This window comes from Chiloscyllium plagiosum, unplaced genomic scaffold, assembly GCF_037043375.1.
Source record: "Chiloscyllium plagiosum isolate Xiang-an unplaced genomic scaffold, Cpla_swu_hap1 HiC_scaffold_17, whole genome shotgun sequence".
NCBI classification, from domain to species: domain Eukaryota; kingdom Metazoa; phylum Chordata; class Chondrichthyes; order Orectolobiformes; family Hemiscylliidae; genus Chiloscyllium; species Chiloscyllium plagiosum.
In genome coordinates, this window is record NW_028270155.1 from 67023618 (window position 1) to 67044182 (window position 20565).

General features: G+C 42.2%; 1 protein-coding gene across 1 annotated transcript in view; it reads left to right on the forward strand.

Annotated features, from left to right (window-relative positions):
* Nucleotides 1-7239: 7239 nt before the first annotated feature.
* The window catches only part of LOC122558630 (matrix metalloproteinase-15-like), a 109212-nt gene continuing 95886 nt past the window's right edge, over nt 7240-20565 (forward strand). The window contains exon 1 of the mRNA XM_087996037.1: nt 7240-7734. Coding sequence (XP_087852163.1) covers nt 7630-7734 — 105 coding nt within the window. The 5' untranslated portion in view covers nt 7240-7629. The remainder of the gene's footprint in view (nt 7735-20565) is intronic.

Below are 20565 nucleotides of genomic sequence, written 5' to 3' on the forward strand. Positions count from 1 at the left end.
CAAAAATAATTTGACGGGCACTTGTGGGAAATAGAGTTGCGTGCCTAACTTGCTGGTTAATTGAATTGATTGAAATGTTTTACAGAGAGCAGGCAAGGACTCAATGGATTAAATAGTTTCCTTCACTGCTATAATAATTCCACAGCACTAACTCTATTACTTTATTAAAGGACACCTTCATGACTGTAAAAACTGAGAAAACATCACCAAGGTGACATATAAAGTACATCTATCAATATGATAATTTTTGTTCCTATCTGCTTCTAAGGGATGTTCCCCTGTGGCTGAGGATGAGATGAATTAGAATTCATTGTCACGTACTCAAATATAGGAATACAGGAGTACATTGAAAAGTGTTCAAAATCGCCATTAGTTACAAAACCAGAATTAAAACAAAACAAAAGTAGAAGTAACGAACAGAGCCAAGTGAAAAGAAAAACGTTCAGATCTGAAAAAGAGAAAAATGTTCAGACGTTAAAAGTCCCATTTCAATAAAGCTGTATGGAACGCACAGCCTCCGAAGTAGCCTAGCCACGGCCTGTAGTCTTTTCCTGACACTGCCACCTCAGATCACCAAGAGGAGCTTTGCTGCAGCGGCTGCTGCTGCTTTTGATAACCAGGAGAGGCTTTCCCACCTCTGACTCTGATAGCCAAGAGAAGCTTTCCCATCGCCACCTCTAATCGCTGGGAGATGCTTTGCCACAGCTGCCACCTCCAATCATCAGGAGAAGCTTTGCCACTGTTGCTGCCTGTGATTGCTGGGTGAAGCTTTGCCACCGCTGCTGCCTCCGATTGCCAGGAGGATCTCTGCCACCACTGGCCTGATTGCTGAGAGGAGTTGGGAACATACTGCCGATTCTTATGCTGCCACCGCCTCTGATCGTTGGGTGAAGCTTTGCTGCTGCTGCTGCTGCTACCTACAATCGCAGGGACGAGCTCTGCCTCCGCTGCCCCAATTGCTGGGAGGAGTCATGAACATATTGCTGATTCTGATGCTTCCGCTGCCTCCTTCAGGAGCAGCTTTGCTACTACTGCCGCCATTGGTCCCAATTGATGGGAGGAATCACAAACTTGCTGTTGCTGTTGCCTCCAACTGCCAAGAGGCTGCTGCCATTCCACAAACAACTCTTGTGTCGATGCTAATAACTTGGCCACAGAAGGGTTTAAAGAAAACAAGAAAAAGGAGCAAAAGTAAAAAGGAAAAGAAAGCAGATGGGAAGGGCACAAGTCCCGAGCTCAGAAGCCCAACGCAGCCCTGCTGCTCTGCCACGATCTTGATTCCTTACTTGCTCCTTGCTTTGCTAATTCTGAACGCCTGTGACTTCTGTCCTTGTCCACATGGACTTATTTACAGGATATTGTGGTTGCATTGTTACAGGATCAGCCTTTGTCATAGGACCTTATTACATGGATGGTTCCTTAATAAGAGGGACTAGGGAAGTGAGAGGTCTATCTTATCAGGTCGTTCTTCTCAACTCAAAACAGAAGCATTCTAGATTCAAAGCGTCAACTCTGTCAGAAAGTTAATATTTTGAGTACAAAATGACATTTTTTCAAAAGTTCTGAAGTTCCAAAGAAGAATTAAATTAGACTTGAAATGTTCATTCTGTTTCTTTCTCCGCAGATGCTACCAAACCTGATGAATTTCACCTGTAGTTTGATTTTGTATCAGATCTCCAGCATTTGCAGTGCTTTGGTTTTGTTTTAAAATATCCTTGATACATTCAAACAGCATCTGTTGGGCTTCTTCCCAACAACGGACCTAGAGTTGGCTTAGCAACTAATGTAACAGTTTATTCACATTTGCCAAGTTGTGTAAAAACTTTCCCACTTTATTCATCATCCATAAAAACTGCTGAAGCTCTGCAACAGTTTGAGGAGGTGGAAATTCTTTAATTGTTTTGATTTTCTCAGGATTTGCTCTGACCCCTGATGCATGTGCAATGTGCCTTGGGAACTTAATAGTCAATTGTGAGAACCCACATTTATTATTGAGGGAAAATACTGCTTCTTGGAGATTTAGCACGGCTCTCACTCTGGCATCACGCTTTCTTCTCATTGATCCATGGATTATAATGTCATCCACATGGCAAATTACTCCTTCCAGTCTTTCCAGGATACTTACTCTGCTGAAAGTGTTCTGGTACAGACATGATACCAAAGAATAACCAGTTAAACAATCTCTCCCAAATGGTGTAATATTGTAAATAATTCCAATTTTTCATCCAAAGGAATTGCCATAAGTATCTAAAATTGAACTCTTTTCCAGCTTTGCCAAACTCTCGTCCACAGAAGACATTAGGCGGATTTCTCATTCAACTGCTTTATTCAATGGTGTGAGACCCACACAGATTCTTAACAATCCATTTGATTTGGGTATTGGAATCACACCTGAACACCAACATGTAGCTTTTGTTCCAAATAACAAAAGAAGCAGTTGCAATCTTGAATCAACTTCAGGCTTTACCTTCTGAAAAAGTGGGTGAGAAGTTTTCATGGTGGAAACAAGCATGCAGGTTTTGCTCAGCATGCAAGGTGATGTGATAAGCTGTTTTCAGCTCCCCAATCCTTTGAACAATTCTAGAAATTCAACTCAAAAATCTAAATTTCTTTCGGTCTCCAATTCCTCTACTTTGTGAATTGGCTTTATATCTGTAGAAACTATTTGAATTAAATGTGAACAAGCCTGGTTCTGGATTTTGTGTAAGGATTCTCTAATTTTCGTCTATTTATTTTGTAATGTATAGAATCATTGAATCCCTACAATGTGGAAGCAGGCCATTTGACTCAAAGTTCAGATCGACCCTCGCCGTACCAACCAGTACCCTTCTACTGACACCCTCCTTCTACTGACTGAACTGGTCCTCACCCTGAACAACTTCTCTTTCCAATCCTCCCATTTCCTCCAAACCAAAGGATAGCCATGGGCACCCGCATGGGCCCCAGCTATGCCTGCCTCTCCGTAGGATATGTGGAACAGTCCATCTTCCGCAGCTACACTGGCACCACCCCCCACCTTTTTCTCCGCTACATCGGTGACTGTATCGGCGCTGCCTCGTGCTCCCACGAGGAAGTTGAACAGTTCATCCACTTTACCAACACCTTCCACCCTGACCTCAAATTCACCTGGACCGTCTCAGACTCCTCCCTCCCCTTCCTAGACCTTTCCATTTCTATCTCGGGCGACCGAATCAACACGGACATTTACTATAAACCGACTGACTCCCACAGCTACCTAGACTACACCTCCTCCCACCCTGCCCCCTGTAAAAACGCCATCCCATATTCCCAATTCCTTCGTCTCCGCCGCATCTGCTCCCAGGGGGACCAGTTCCAAATCCGTACAACCCAGATGGCCTCCTTCTTCAAGGACCGCAATTTCCCCCCAGACGTGGTCGACGATGCTCTCCACCGCATCTCTTCCACTTCCCTCCGCCCTTGAGCCCCGCCCCTCCAACCACCACCAGGACAGAACCCCACTGGTCCTCACCTACCACCCTACCAACCTCCATGTACAGCGGATCATCTGCCATCATTTCCGCCACCTCCAAACGGACCCCACCACCAGGGATATATTTCCCTCCCCTCCCCTATCAGCGTTCCGAAAAGACCACTCCCTCGTGACTCCCTCGTCAGGTCCACACCCCCCACCAACCCAACCTCCACTCCCGGCACCTTCCCCTGCAACCGCAAGAAATGCAAAACTTGCGCCCACACCTCCCCCCTTACTTCCCTCCAAGGCCCCAAGGGATACTTCCATATCCGCCACAAATTCACCTGCACCTCCACACACATCATCTATTGCATCCGCTGCACCGATGTGGCCTCCTCTATATTGGGGCCTACTTGCGGAACGGTTCAGAGAACACCTCTGGGACACCCAGACCAACCAACCCAACCACCCCGTGGCTCAACACTTCCAAGTCCCCCTCCCACACCACCAAGGACATGCAGGTCCTTGGACTCCTCCATCGCCAGACCATAGCAATACGACGGTTGGAGGAAGAGCGCCTCATCTTCCGCCTAGGAACCCTCCAACCACAAGGGATGAACTCAGATTTCTCCAGTTTCTTCATTTCCCCTCCCCCCACCTTGTCTCAGTCAAATCCCTCGAACTCAGCACTGCCTTCCTAACCTGCAATCTTCTTCCTGACCTCCCCGCCCCCACCCCACTCCGGCCTATCACCCTCCCCTTGACCTCCTTCCACCTATCGCATTTCCAATGCCCCTCCCCCAAGTCCCTCCTCCCTACCTTTTATCTTAGCCTGCTAGGCACACTTTCCTCATTCCTGAAGAAGGGCTTATGCCCGAAACGTCGATTCTCCTGTTCCTTGGATGCTGCCTGACCTGCTGCGCTTTTCCAGCAACTCATTTTCAGCTCTTTACACTTAAAGTCCAACAAGTTTCGAGCATGTCTTTCACCGAGTTGATGGTCTTCCAGGTGTAGCCGATATTTATCTTGGTGTGCATCCTGGGAACAGACCATAGGGTCCAGAGTCCTGCATCATGGAGCTGCTAAGTAATAATCTTGAAACCACCGCATCTCTTTCTAGATCTACTCTGCAACGGCACATTCCAGAAGGAGGTGTGTAACAGCTCCTCCTCCCCCACAAAGCATAGTCACTTTGAGGGCAGTGTGCATTGGCGCAGAGTCACGATTACCCTTTTCATCACTAGTCAAGCAATGTCTTGGTTAGCCCTCTGTTTTCCAGCAGGGTCCCAAGAACACTCTGTGCTGATCACTGCCTGATGGACTTGTGGTCAAGGGTCCTTTACAGATTTTTCCACAAGGGACAATGATACTGTATTCTCCAACCACTTATAGAAGGTAGAACCTGTCCCCGGATGGTATGGTGGCTCACTGGTTAGCACTGCTGCCTCACAATGCCACGGACCCAGGTTTGATTCCAGCCTCGGGCCACTGTGTGGAATTTGCACATTTTCCCCGTGTCTATGTGCGTTTCCTCCGGGTGCTCCAGTTTCCTCCCACAGTTAAAAGATGTGCAGGGTTAAGTGAATTGGCCATGCTAAATTGCCCATTGCATTCAGGGACGTGTAGGTTAGGTGCATTATTCAGGGGAATTGTAGAGTATTGGGTCTGGGTTGGTTACTGTTTGGAGGGTCGGTGTGGAAAATTTGGGCAAAAGGGCCTGCTTCCACACTGTAGGTATTCTAATTCTGAACCTCAGTTTGTGCGAACCGAGGTTCTACATATAGCTTGATGCAGCCGCACACAAGGTGGCCATCAGGATGAGGGCAGCATTGGGTACATTCATCCCCGACTTCTGTCCAGAACTTTATACATGGTGTCCCTTCAGACATGGTCTATCTTTGACTTACAGATGAAGTGGAAGATGGCTCGGATGATTGCAGTGACACAGGCTCAGGGAATAGGCCAGACCCGCACCACATTGAGCAGCACCAAGAATACCTCACACCCGATGACGTTTTTACCCGCAATGAGAAGGGATGGTACTCCCATCTGCCCAATTTCTGCCTCACCTTGACAATAAGGTCCTCCCATGTTTGGTAATATGCCCTGGCCTCTCTGAACCATATAACCAGCATCTTCAAATAGTCTGAACCAATGGTGAAGGGGATAAATGATCAGTTGGCCATTTCCCAAAGAACTCGGTCTTGCTTCAATTTACCTTGGCTCCCAGGGACAGTTTGAGCTGGTCACAGGTGCATATGAGTCTGTGCATTGACAACTGATCTGAGCAAAAAACAGTGATGTCATCCATGTACAGGAAGGCTTTGACCTGCAGATCTCTGCTGCCTGGAATAGTCACCTCTCTCAGGCTGGTATTCTTCCTGATGGACTCAGCAAAGGTTTCTTTACAACACACAAAGCAGGAGAGAGTGGGCAGCCCTGTCTGACTCCAGATCTGATTTTGAAGCTTTCTGATTCCACCCATTGACTGCACTACTGATGTTAGTGGAGAGCAGTCAGATCCAATTGCAGATTCTCTCCCCAAAGCCCATTTTGGAGAATACATCCCTCATGTAGGTCTGTGATCTGTCAAAGACCTTCTCTTGGTCCAGGCTGATGAGACAGCTGTCCATCCATTTTGTCCTGCATGTAGTTGATCATATGCTGAGGAATGCAAGGCTTTTAGAGATCTTCCTGGTTGGTACAGCACAGATTTGGTAAAAACAATGACTGCAGATGCTGGAAACCAGATTCTGGATTAGTGGTGCTGGAAGAGCACAGCAGTTCAGGCAGCATCCAAGGAGCTTCGAAATCGATATTTCGGGCAAAAGCCCTTCATCAGGAACAGATTTGGTTGGGGTAAATCACTGATCCTACAGCAGACCTGACCTTAGACAGAATTTTATAATCCACAGTAAAATTGGTTGCCAATTCCTAATTTCCTCCCTCTTCCCCTACTGCTTGTAGGTAAGGGTAATGACATCTCTTCTCATGGATTCATACATGGTACCTGCTGGAAGCATGCTGTCGTATACCATAAGCAGGTCCTGGCCATTTAAGACTCACAAATTTGAGTGCAAATCGGCTGTAAGCTGTCGCTTCCGTGAGTTTTATTCTCTCTAAAGGACTTGAACACCTTGGTCAGCTCATCCATAGATATTGGTTCATTTCCAATGTAATTTCCTGTCTTCACTAGATTATCATCTGCACAACCTCCCATAAACCACAAGAGTCTTCGACCTACTTTTTGCTGTAGCTCACCCAATGAAGTGCAGTATGTTGTGAATTTCTGGTGCCAGTTTAGTTACTTATCAGGCTGGATTGGGCTAGCATTTTGGAATGGCAACGACTTCTCCAGTTTGGTTTTGTTTGCTATTCTGTACATGCTGTTAGGTCATTGGCTGTTCTTTTCAGTTACCCAGTCACCTGCTGCCACTATATACAGTACTGTGGTTAGATTTAACAGCGAGGTTGGTTAATATTATAAGGACATTTTGATGTAAGCTCAAATATTGCCTGTTTGTTTACGCACTAACTATACACAGATCAAAATCCCACTTCTGCCAAGAAGGTATTGGAAGGAATAGACTTGTTGTCATGTGACGTTACATCACTTCCAAAAGATGATGTCGACTGTCTTATTTACATAATTGCATTAACGCGTTATACAGTACTGTGAATATACATTATATACATGTCATTTCATGTATATTAATGCTGAAAAGTGTGGTTGTATGTACTTATCACCGTATATGTTAAGTATAAATATGTTTTCATGTGTGTTCTTAAGAAAATTGCAGCACTCGTATGGGAAAGTTTTGATCTTGATTTTGCCTTTGTCCAAGAAACCACACAAAAAAAATTAAGAAATGCAAAATGACCGGTAGGAATTGTTCTACTGTACGATCCGTGATTGTAAAACGTAGGGAGACGAATTTGCAGCTGAAAGCAAAGTATCGACAGAACACCGCGGTCACTAATTGCAAGTGAAAGAGGAAGTGGAATGATAAAACACTGATAATTAGAGTTCGGGAAGAGGCAGTCCTTCGACTTTAAGTACTTGTGGTCTTGTGTTAAAACTGTAGAGGGCGCTGGCTTTCTCGATCAGTGTGTTCACAGATCGGGAGAGAAGGAAAAGGAGAGCAGCGGGGATCACCCAGGCTCGGGGTGGTATAGCCAAAACATATCGCTAAGAAATGGCCGGAGGGTTGTGTTGGAACCGAAGCTGGACAGTGCCCATTCTCATTCTAGGGCTTTGCGCTATTTCTAGTCGGGCTGAGGAGGACAACTTTAGTGCAGAGGTAAAGAAGACATCCAAACTCCGGTTGGAGTCAGTTTCCAAGTCGGGTTCATGCATGTACAGCAGCTACAGTATTCGTGCAGACAAAACACACCTTCGTATAGCTATTGTCGATCTGACTGTACAGTGTTAACAGCACGGGGAAATGCAATGATGATACACTTTATTTCTGTACAATATTAAATATGCGTAATTGGACTTAATATTAAAGCATGCAAATAAATTGTATAGTATTAATATGCACGATTGATATGTTTAATAATATATTTATGGCTTTACTAATATTACAGTATCAATATGCATAGGCCAGTATTGTCCAGTGTTAGTGTGGTAACCCTGCAATATTCATATGCACTGTTTACTCATCGTCCATAGTTTGAAACGTTTGATTCGCTGTACAGAATTAATATTTACATCTAACCTTATTAAGTATTAAATTATGCTAATAAAACTGTATTTTATTCCAATACATGCATTTATTCATTCTACAATGCTGATATGTAAGAATAGATTCGTTGATCACACTAATATGAAGGAAAGCCTCAAAGTATTTTATTAATATACATGCATTGTCTCATTATTCAATATTAAAATGCTCTAACAAATTCTAAATTCCTAGTATTAAGTCACATGGGTGTATTGTCCAGTAACAGTGTGCAAGAAAACATGAAGATGCATGCATGTGCTCAATGTCCAATATTACTGTACTGGTTAATTTGCAGTATTCAAATGCATGCATATACTCAATGCAATAAACTTGCTAATAAAGTTGTAATTTTAAACTGCATATATATAAACTCATTGCCCAATATTAATAGGCATGAATCAACTTCATATCAATATGCATGATGGATTGGAGCATGAGAATACAATGGATTTGGAATAGAAAAGGCTGTTTAACATATTGAGTGCATTCATTTACAGTCAGTAATATTTTATTATTATGCTTAAATATTACCAAATACAATTAGATTGCATCTCATTTGCTAACTGTATGCTGCTCAGACACTGATCTTAACTGAACTGGACATCTGATTACATTGTCTGTTTTTTGAGCTGAGACTGACTTTAGGGTGTGATTATTGTGCATTGATAAACTCTGTAAAGTATACAACATTGTTGGTCCTTCATGCTGTTAATAGTGGGGAACCATTGCACAACACTAATTGAGTTATTAAAGGTCTGATTGTCATAGAGTTCGCTTTGGTGGTGGTTTAATGTGAGGATCACCATGCCTCAGTTAAGGTCAAGAAGGTGGGACCTTTGTGTTGACTTCAGCCGGTACAAGAATTAAACCCATACTATTCGTGTCCCTCTGCGTTACAAACCAGCCAACTGAGTTAACCGGCCCGACCCCAAATGACTCATTAAATGCATGCAGAACAACTTGCTGTTCAGTACAAATATTCTGTTAGCAGTGAGGTTCAGGAATATTAAAGATTTTACTTATATACTGAATGTTATAATTTCAGGGAATATAACATTATCATCAGATATTTTTCTGTGACTATGCAAATCTTAAACCTAGCAACACAGCTTAATAACGCCATAAATTATGCAAACAAATTTATGGACTTTTTTTCTGTAGGGAAAACTGAAAAGTAGAGAAGCCATAGTGAATCTTAGGGAGACTATATTTGGAATATGGTGCATGGTATTAATCTATACGCTATAGAGGTAATGGGAAAAAATATTTTAATACATGATACCAACATTGGGAGATTATGCCTATGAATAAAGATTTAGCAGGCTGGGGTTCTTTCTTTTGAAAAATGGAAAGCTAATTATGAAACAGTTTGTGATGAGTTAGGTACAGATAGCATGGTTGCAAAGTTTGCTTCTGAGTGCCTGTACATTTAATGCTATGGTGCCATTTTGATATCAAAGTGGCATTTGCATTCTGCATGTACATTTCTTGCATGATGTGTGCTTTGTCAGGTTAACAGGCTTCCCTTTGATGCATGGTGTCAATCAGTGACTGCTTATTGGTGGTTTTGGAAGCACTACATTTGATGCTCTTGATGTATGACCATGGTGAACATATCAAGCAAGTGAATGGCCATTATCTTGGGAGCAGCAAAGGTGCCTGTTTTTTGCGCTGGTGAAAAGGCAGTGATTTTCAGCAGAAGAGACAATGGATGGCTATGGAGGGTGTTGTCAGGCAGCTCTGACACAGAAGGCTTGCCTTTTGACTGCATCTCCTTGACATTGGTAGCAACAATCTTTACTGGCTGACTGACTAGCAACAGCAGGGACACTGGCATTGGCATCACCAAAAATATATTTCCCTCCCCATCCCTATCTGCGTTCCACAGAGACCATTTCCTCCTACACTCCCTCGTTAGGTCCACGTTTCTCATCAATCCACCCTCTACATCTGGCACCTTTTCTTGCCACCACATGAGATGCAAAACCTGCACCAACACCTCCTGCCTCACTTTCATCCAAGGCCCTAAAAGATTATTTCAAATCCAGCAGAGATTTTCCTGCACAACCTCTCACCTCATTTACTGCATCCATTGTTCTCGATGTGGTCTCCTTGACGTCAGGGAGACCGAGCGCCAACTTGCGGAGCAGTTCAGGCAGCATCTCTGGTCCACTTACACCAAACGATCCCGCCAACCTGAGACCAACCACTTAAATTCCCCCTCCCACTCCCCCAAGTACATGCAAATCCTGGGCGTACTCCAATGCCAAATCAAAGCCTCCTGCCGACAGGAGGAAGAACACGTTATCTTCTGCCTCGGGACCTTACAACCACTTAGTATCAACATTGACTTCACCAATTTCCAAATCTCCCTACCCCCACATCATCACAGATGCAACCCTCCAACTTGACCTGAACTACCTCTCCATCTTCCTTCCCACCCATCTGCTCCCCACTGACCTATCACAATCACCTCCTAACTGCATCTACCTATTGCCATCCCACCTACCTTACCGCAGCCATATCCCCACCCACCTATCAATCTCTCAGCCCCCTTCCCCCCTCTACATTCCTGATGAAGGGCTTATGCCCAAAACGTCAACTCTCCTGTTCCTCAGATGCTGCCTGACCTGCTGTATATTTTCCAGCACCACACTTTTCAACTCTGACTCTCCAGCATCTGCAGTCCTCACTTTCTCCTGAACTGCTGTCAGGCCATACAAGCCCCTTTGAGCAAAGTTATACATGACAATACAGCATAATCTAAACTTGCTTGAATGCGACCTGAAATGACCTCAACTTGTGCTGCCACTGCTGAACTCAGATACTGGCTGGCTCTATTTGGTATTGCAATGTAAGTTAAGGCATCAACATTTAAGGTACTAAGATATGCATGTGTCCACTTGCAGTCACTACTTAAAAATTGGGCTCTCGTATCTGAACAAAACCCTGTGCCAAGTTTGTACAAGACTCCCCAATGCTCGTAGTTCGTAACAACAGCCTGTCTGGCAGACCTACCAGTACAAAGAGCATTTTTCATATTCATTAGCTTTTTGCAGTAAAGTTCTTAGCAGCATTGTCAGGAAATGGAACTTATGCAAGCCTTTCCTTCTGTCCTGGCTGCTGGCCAGTCATACCCGCTGACTCACCATGTGCAGATCCTGCTTCTGTGTTGACCTCTAAAGTATGCAGAATGCCAGTGTCTGGGCTGTAGGCTGCAAGTGAGAGATTGAGAGATGGTGCTTCTTTCATGCTGTCTTGTTCCCCTCAGATTCTGTGCTGCTATGCCATAGCATAAGCTAGGTGTTCTTGACAATTTGAATGGAGATAAGGGTAGTGTTCCATTGAGGAAATAGGCAAAAATCAGAAGATACATGCTCGCCTAGAAGAATTTGTGCAATGATGGGGAATGGAATACAAGAAAAAAATTTAGGTCATTAGATCACCTGTGGATGGTTGCAACTGTACCAATAATAGTTGGGGCAGTGTCCTCCATTAGGGTGAAGACAGCATTTGTGTTTGTTCCTTGCTGGTTTGGTGCTTCAGCCTGTGGTTGCCTTATCTGCAAGAGAGAAGGACATGCATCAGTGATAAGGTGCAGTTGTTTGGATAATGCTGTTGTCATGTTTAAATAGCTGGTAGTGCATGTAAGCTGCAAGATGTATGAGTGAGGCATGCAGTAACAGTACAATTGTGTAGGTGATGTAAAGTTGTGAGTTGTCTCTGATGTAAAATGTTGAAATTGAAAATGAGGAAGGGTGAGTGAAATTGGGATGTATGTGGCAGGCTTGGTGGTATGTGTGACATTGTCTGAGGTGAATGGAACATTGTGGAGACTGAATGGTTCATTTGCAAGAGTACGGCATTTGAAGATTCAATGAACTTGACCACTTGTGAATTCATTGAGCTTCTTTTGACACTGCTTTCACATTCTTGGGACAAGACTGATTATGATGTCTATCTATTGCTGTCAACTTCTCAGTGCCTGCCAATTGGATCTCCTAGTACCCTTTGGGGAAAGGGTTTCACTCCTGTCCACCTCTTGCATCATACTCTGCAGTGTTATTAAAAGAACCTTGCAGCACACTCTTTGTCCTGTGGTACTATGTTCAGTATTCTTTCAGGTTAGATACTCTTCCCCAGACTCTGTCAACACCCGCTCCAGCCAGAATGCACCTTCTGTGTAAGAATTACAGACTGTTTAAGTAATGCAATCCAGCTTTTTAAATGGTGCTAGATTTTCATGAACTTGGTTCATGGTGAAATGTGCAGCCCCTCAGTAGCACACGCAGCACTGGGCTGCATATTATCATCTTTTAAGTTACCAACAGCTCAAAGTTTGAGAAATAGAATTCCCACACTTATTTTCCATCAATGTTTCTACATTGGGAAACATTGGAAAAACTGGGAAAATACATAGAGACTGCTAAATCGAATTGGAAATTCTAAAAAAGCTGTTGTATTCAGAGAATGTGGAAGAGCTAGTTTGAACAAATATCAATCACTTAAGGAAAGCTGGATAAATACAAAGTAAGAAAAGAGTACTAGGTTATGATGATAGTAGATGTAAAGGGTTGGGAGCTGCTGATAAGAAACATAAACGCCAGCATGAACCAGTTGAGCCAGATAGCCTAATTCTGTGCTATACATAATGTTTATATCTATATATCCATTCAGCTCATTGTGGAGAAGAGTTGCTTTGCGTGATTCATCATGCCGCCATACTGAACAGTTAAGTCAAACATATTCCTAACATGAGTAATTCTTCTTTTAAAGGATTTCACTTTGCTAACAATGCTTTCATGAGGAACTCTCTAGTAGTAAATAAATTGTGTAACAAAATACAAGAATGATACAGATACATGCAAATGCAGTATCCTCTATATGTAGATACAGAAATGTGCTATACAGAATATTCAAAGTCTTGCTGTAGAGTGTTTTTATAATTGATCTTGGTGAACTCAATGACATGCTGAACAGAATTGCCAAAAAAGGCCATAAGAGATAAGAACAGGAATAGGCTGTTCAGTCCTCAAGCCTGCTCTGGTATTCAATAGAATCAAGTCTGATTCAACATTACTCACATCAACTTTCCTGCATTTTCCCTGTAACCCTTGATTCCCTTATTGATCAGGATTCCCCTATTGTCTCGCCTTATAGTATATAATGATTACATTTTATTAATTCTGTGATGAATATTAATGCCAGGAAACATAGCTACCAGACATCCAGGATTAGGATGAAGCACTTCCAGATGAAGGATTTGATGTTTATTTATATTTTAGTCTATTTCTAATTGTAGAAGACCACTGTTTACATCTGCTGTGTGTTTTTTTTTCATTTGTCAGGTCAGTCACCCTGTAAAGTCTCTGAGTAAGATTCAAATTTGGTGATAATTAATTGCAAGTTAGAGGCAGTTTTATGTCTCAAACATTTCACATAATCCACTTACAAGTAGAAAATAATAGGAATGTTTAATCTAATCAGATTAGGTGTTATTTAAACTCAAATTCCAGGATTTTCATATAGTCCTGTGCATTGTTGTATTTTTCCTCACTCTGGACTTTTCTATCCCACCATCAATACCAGAACAGTTTGAGTGAGAGTGAGTAGAAATGGAGGAAATAGATACTACAACTTGGAAATAAACGTCTTAGTTAATGTTGAAATCTTTCAGCAGTTGCAACAAGATGGTATTTTCTTTATTCTTAAAAGGAATAAGCTGTGTCTCCTGACATCTTGAAAGGTTCGTATTATGCATGTAGAATATTCTGCTCATGCAAACTTTGTGAAATGCTCTGCTAGTAAAGAGAATGGTGCTGAAATAAGCAAAATAAATACAACAAACAGGATGGAATAACTTCACCAACAGTGCTGGCAGGGGTATTGTGCATCCCTGGTTTGCTAATGCATAGAGAGCGCAGTTTTGGGATGGCAGCAGACATTAGACCAGTGTTTCCCGTCCATCCTTAACTGCCCTTTGAAAAGTGGCAGTGAACTGTCTTCTCGGACTGTGACAGTCCACGTGATATAGAAACATTCAAGATTTTAACACAGCACCAGTAAAGGAGCTAGCATAGTTTCAAAAACAGAATAGTATCTAACTTGGAGAGGAACTTGCACGTAGTATTCTTCCCATGTCTGCTTTTCCCTCCTTCTAGGTGGAAGAGGTTGTGAGTTTGGATGGCACTGTCAGAGATGAGTGAACAAGTTACTGTAATGCATTATGAACATGGTGCAAATATCTGCCATGGTCTATCAATGGTGGAAGGAGTGAATGTTGAAGTTGGTGGATGGGTGACATTCAACTGTGATGCTTTGTCCTGGATAGCATTGAACTTCTTAAGTGTTCTTAGAGCTGCACTCAATTAGGCAAGTGGAGAGTATTTTAATTTTGTCTTGTATCTCTTAGACAGGGAATTTAAGGAATCAAGAAGTGAGTTATTTGCTGCAGAATTCCTAGCTTCTGGCCTAATCTCGTAGCCATAATTTTTTTGGCTGGTCCATTTCATATTCAGATCAATGTAACTCCTAGGAAATTGATGGTGTTTCAACAGTGGTAATGCCATGGAATGCTAAGGGAAGGTGTTAGATCCTCTTTAGTTGGAGAAGATCACTGCCTGTGTGATTTGAATATTACATACCATCTTTCAGCTAAACCTGGATGCTGTCAGGGTCTGTTGCTCATGGATGCTGGGCACAGATTGACTCAATATCTGAGCAGGAGAAAGTGAGGTCTGCAGATGCTGGAGATCAGAGCTGAAAATGTGTTGCTGGAAAAGCGCAGCAGGTCAGGCAGCATCTAGGGAACAGGAGAATCGATGTTTCGGGCATTAAGAAGGCCTGAAGAAGGGCTAATGCCCGAAACGTCGATTCTCCTGTTCCCTAGATGCTGCCTGACCTGCTGCGCTTTTCCAGCAACACATTTTCAGCTCAATATCTGAGCAATCATAAATGATATTGAACATTGTGCAATCATCAGTGAACATCCCATTTCTGATCTTATGAAGGAGGAAGGTAATTGATAAAGCAGCTGAAGATGATTGGACAGTGCAACTCTGAGAAACTCTTGCCATGATATCCAGGGACTGAGATGATTGAACTCCAATCATCTCAGTCCCTGGATATCATGGCAAGAGTTTCTCAGAGTTGCTCTGTCCAATCATCTTCAGCTGCTTTATCAATTACCTTCCTCCTTCATAAGATCAGAAGTGGGATGTTCACTGATGATTGCACAATGTTTAGAATCAGTCTGAACATTGGGCACAGACAGCCTCACACAGGGCACCTCACACCTTCTATGCATTATCTGGGCCAACATGGCACCTATTGTTAAAGTTCACTTGAGAATGTAATTTTAAGAAAGTTCTGGAATTTACATATGAAAGAACTGAAACCAACGTGCCCAATCTAAAAAATGAGTGACTTAACAAACAATCCAGGTCTTTTTCAATATACAATTTCAGTTACATCACACTGTAAACTTTTGCTATAAATTCTGTGTCCTACGATCTTATATTCCACAACCACCTGATGAAGAGGCAGTGCTTCGAAAGCTAGTGCTTCCAAATAAACCTGTTGCACGTTCTCCCCGTGTCTGCGTGGGTTTCCTCCGGGGGCTCCGGTTTCCTCCCACATTCCAAAGATGTGCAAGTCAGGTGAATTGGCCATGCTAAATTGCCCGTAGTGTTAGGTAAAGGGGTAAATGTAGGGGTATGGGTGGGTTACGCTTCGGCGGGTCGGTGTGGACTTGTTGGGCCGAAGGGCCTGTTTCCACACTGTAAGTAATCTAATCTAATCTAATCTAAACAACCTGGTATTGTGTGACTTTTAATTTTGTACACTCCAGTCCAACACCGGCACCTCCAAATCATTCCCTGATTCTGATTGACTGCTGTTTTGCATCAGGTTCAAGACATGCAAGATGGAAAAGAGGTTGCATACGTGTGAACAATAGAGGTAATGTGTATGAATGATGGAAGGATAGAAGCTACAGACATGTGACTGCATGTTCAGTAGACATTGACTCGTGCATCTTATTGTTTGTACTCAAGACAATGCACAAAATGAGAAATCATGTGTAAAGTTTCAGTGAAAAATGTAGTAAAAGTGAATAGGCCTCATACCGTATATAGTTCCAGGCTTCTGAGCAATGTTGAGATCTCCTGATAAGAGCATCATGCTGCGGCTGTATAGGACATTGGTGGGGTCACTTTTGGAGTACTGGCAATGGTTCTGGTCACCCTGCTATAGGAAGGCTATTATTACATTGGAAAGGGTACAGAAAATACTTAAACAATATTACTGGGACTGAGAGTTTGAGTTAAAGGGAGTGGATGGAGAGGCTGGGACATTTCAGCCTGAAGCGTGAGGGGTGACATCGTAAAGGGTATAGATAAGGTGAATAGAAAAGATCTTTTTCTTAAGGTAGGAGAATTCAAAACTAGAAATGTAACAGCGCAGGCTCGGAGGGCCAAAGGGCCTAGTCCTGTGCTGTTTTGCTCTTCGTTCCTTGTAGAGGGCATTGGTTTAAGGTAAGAGAGGAAAGATTTAAAAGATTTAGATTTTTTTGCCACGTGTACTCAAGTACAGGAGTACAGTGAAATGTATGTAATGTTGCCACATTCAATGCCATCTTAGGTACAAGGTACTAAAAGACACAAAATTAAAAATATTAAGCATCACTTTAATAGAATATTTGGAAAAATAAAGAGATAAGATTAAAAGTTCAATAGTCTTTGATGAGTCCTCTGCTTAGTTAGGTCTTCAAGAGACCTCAGCTGCCTGTTCTTGCTAGCACCGCTGCAGGTACCACGGGAACTCCATGCTCGGGCAGTACCCACTCGCATGCCAAGGTATCATCGCACCAAGCCAAGAGACCGGGCAGAGACAGTACCGGGCTGAGATGACACCTCACTAGGTCTGTGCTGAGGCGAAGGGTAAAGAAAAGGAGAAAGAAAAAAAGGCGAAAAAGAAAAAAAAAATGAAAAGATAGAAAGAAACAGCTACTCTGCCGCCATCTTGGAAATTGGAAAGGGAGCTGAGGAGCAACTTTTTCACACAGCTGGTGGTGTATATATGGAATTAACTGCCAGAGGAAGTGGTAGATGCATTAGAACATTTAAAAGACATTTGGACAGGCACATGAATAGGAAAGGTTTCGAAGGATATGGGCTAAATACAGGCAAATGGGATTTAGTTTTGGGAAACTTAGTTGGAATGGGTGAGTTGGATCAAAGTGTTTGTTTCCGTGGTGCACAAATCTATGAGATGTGCATTAAGAGATTCAAAATTAGAACTTTTTCACAAGTTTTATTTATGATCATTCTGTGACCTTCATGTTTTTCTTGTTTATTGAGTTACGAAGTTGCTTTTGAGGAGTCTATTTAAGATACTGTGAAGAAATGGCAGCTGTAAGGATTTTGCAAGAAGTATTTTGAAGTGATTTCCTTGCTCTCTCCCTTATTCAATTAGTAGGTTTCAGATTGATAGGCTAAGTCTCAGGATTTGATCACAAGAGATGAGATTTCAAAGTTTAATTGAACATCATTCACAGTCATGTGAGCAGGCTCTGTAATCTTGGGATTTTTGACAAAACTTAGTTGTTAAGTTATATACATTCATTGGCACATGCCCAGATTCTAGGGGGCCAACTGCAGAAAAATCAGAGCCAACTAAAGCCTGAAACTGACTTGCTGTTTGAGTTCTGGGCCTGATTTTACTTGCATCTTCCCCAATCCACTCGCTTTGTCATTATCAGGGAATGGTGGCACTTGGACAGTCAGCCTTGGGCACCTCTGTCAGTGACAGAATCCTCAGAGAGGTTCTGGGCTGCAATCCAAGACAGTGTTCAGATGTTTCTCATTCTAGCTCCACTTTAGTCACCTCTGCCACTGGAAGTCTGTTGGCAATCAGCAAGTGTAATATGTTGGTGAATACTATTTCTGATTGTTGCTGTTGTCTCAGAGCTATTTGGAATGAGAAAAGCAGAGAGAAATAAACAAATACAAGACAGAAATCTGTATAAATAAATTCAGAAGTTGCAGGAATATATGTTGATAACTGCATGGGATTACTTTAAAAAAGGAAGGTTCACCACTGATTAACAACACATAACTACATTTATAAGAAACATACGTAGGTAAAATCATACTTATTAATCAATAAATACACAAATGTATTTAAAATAGCACAGTCATGTACATGAAGTACTAACATAAGCGCTCATAAAAATGAATATTTACAGCTCATTTCACTTAAGTGGTAACAATCAAGATGCATTGATCTAACGAATAGACTGATATATATGCAATAAAGTGATGATGAAGAATTTCCTCTCTCTCTCTCTCTTTGACATCTAATGGCTGTAAGGCCTGAGTTCTACAACCTGTGCTTGTTGATGCAGGTTCATTGACTTCTGAGAAAAGAATGATGTTTTGGATCCAGTAGTTGGTAAGATTTTCTTTTGAAACCATTTTCAGATACAAAATGTAATTTTTGTAAGGAGCTCTGAAATGTTAGAAATTAAGTAAACCATTAGTGAGTTTCATAGTTTTACAGTCTATGTTGATTTATGTTTGAAAAAGAAAAACTCATGCCTTTTATGCCAGATCTTTAGATTCTTAGGAGTTAGTCTCATGATTTATGAAGCAGTGGAGTTGGCTTTACTCAATTTGTGATTTTTCAACCTTTATTGTATGCATGTGAATAAAATTGTGATTATTTTAATTCTGAATGCCAGTTGATAATTAGCTAAGTACAAAAGCTAGGAAGAAAGAACATATAGTGAAATCACAATGAGATAAACTTGAAAAACACAAAATTAGTTGTGTTAATCTTATCAAGAATTCCCTCCAGCAGAGTAGTACATCCCAAAGAATGATGCCCGATATAAACCAAAAGTCCACACTAATAACTCAGATTGGCTGAAGATGAATAGACTTGTCATATGATTGATCAGAGTGAATTTAAGTTACAGAAAGCCTACGGGTAATGGCTAGACCTGTATTGTTACATTGGATCATTATCTTAGACCACCTTAAGAAATATTGAACATTTAATTTTGTTTTTAAAAAGAAAACATACAGCCAAAAAAAATGTTTGAGAGTATAAATTCTGAGCAACATATTTCAGTGATTGAAAAGCCTGTATGGATTATTGTCAGCCCAGAGAGACACCCCAAAATGTCATACCCAGTGTTAAGGAAGCTTCAAAGTGAAGGTTTCAAAGGGTAAAAGACACCGAGAACGGAACTACAGGTTCCTGTGAGCTATCTCAATGTGTGAACATGATGAGAGAAAAGAGAGCAACCTGAACGAGAGGCACTTCTTAAAAACTCATCTTATATTTTTAATCTCTATGTGTTATTATTTCTTCTTGTGTTTTGTAATTAATGAACGTACCCCTTTGCTACCTCAAGAAAGCCCAATTAAATTGGCTCTTTTAAAAAACATTAATTCATTTGGTCTGAGAGAAAGGCATCGACAAGGGAAGGAACCATTTTGAAATTAACCTTGTGACCAGTTGATGGGTGGGTGTATAAAGAAGGGCAATCAATTCATCTGTCCTCACTAAAGCTTGACAATTTGGAGTATTCCATCTGAGGAATTTTGCTAGGGAACTGATTGTAACACCTGTTAATTACTAGAGATTTCTGGAAGCATCCAACATGCCCACCGTGAATTCCTGTGATGGGTAGGTAGGAGGTGCTGGCTCCTGCTGGGGCATTTTGTGTTCTAATATCTGGAAACCATATTTAATAGACACTCGGACAGCACTTTATTCTCTGAACCTCAGCCCCAAAGGACTCGTACCCAATCCTGGAGATGGCAGAAAAGTTGCACAAGACAGACCCAACATTTAGTGACCACACCGTTGAGGGATTTATATGAGCATTGGGAGATTCTGTTCCTCAGGGATAGCAACAAAAAGCTATTCTGTAGAGGTGGAGGTGGCTCAATCAGTCAGTGCACAATAAACCTGAAGATGTAACTGGGTGCAGTGCCACAAGATGAAGAATTACCTTGTGCAGTCTTGCAAGACGAAGAATTACCTTGTGCAGTCTGCCAGAGTAAGTACCATGTCTACTAATTGTTTCATAGCATTATGACTATGTTTTAGCATAATAAGCTTACCAATACGCACACCCTTGGATGATAGACCCTTCAACCACATGGGGTCAATGTGAATTTCACCAGATTTCCCATTTCCCCTCCCCCCACCTTATACCAGTCCCAACCTGCCAACTCGGCACCGCCCTTGAATGGTCCTACCTGTCAATCTTCCTTCTCACCTATCCGCTCCACCCTCCACTCCGACCTATCACCATCATCCCCCACCTTCATCCAGCTATCATTTCTAGCGACCTTCCTCCGCACAGCCCCATCCCGTTCCCATTTATCTCTC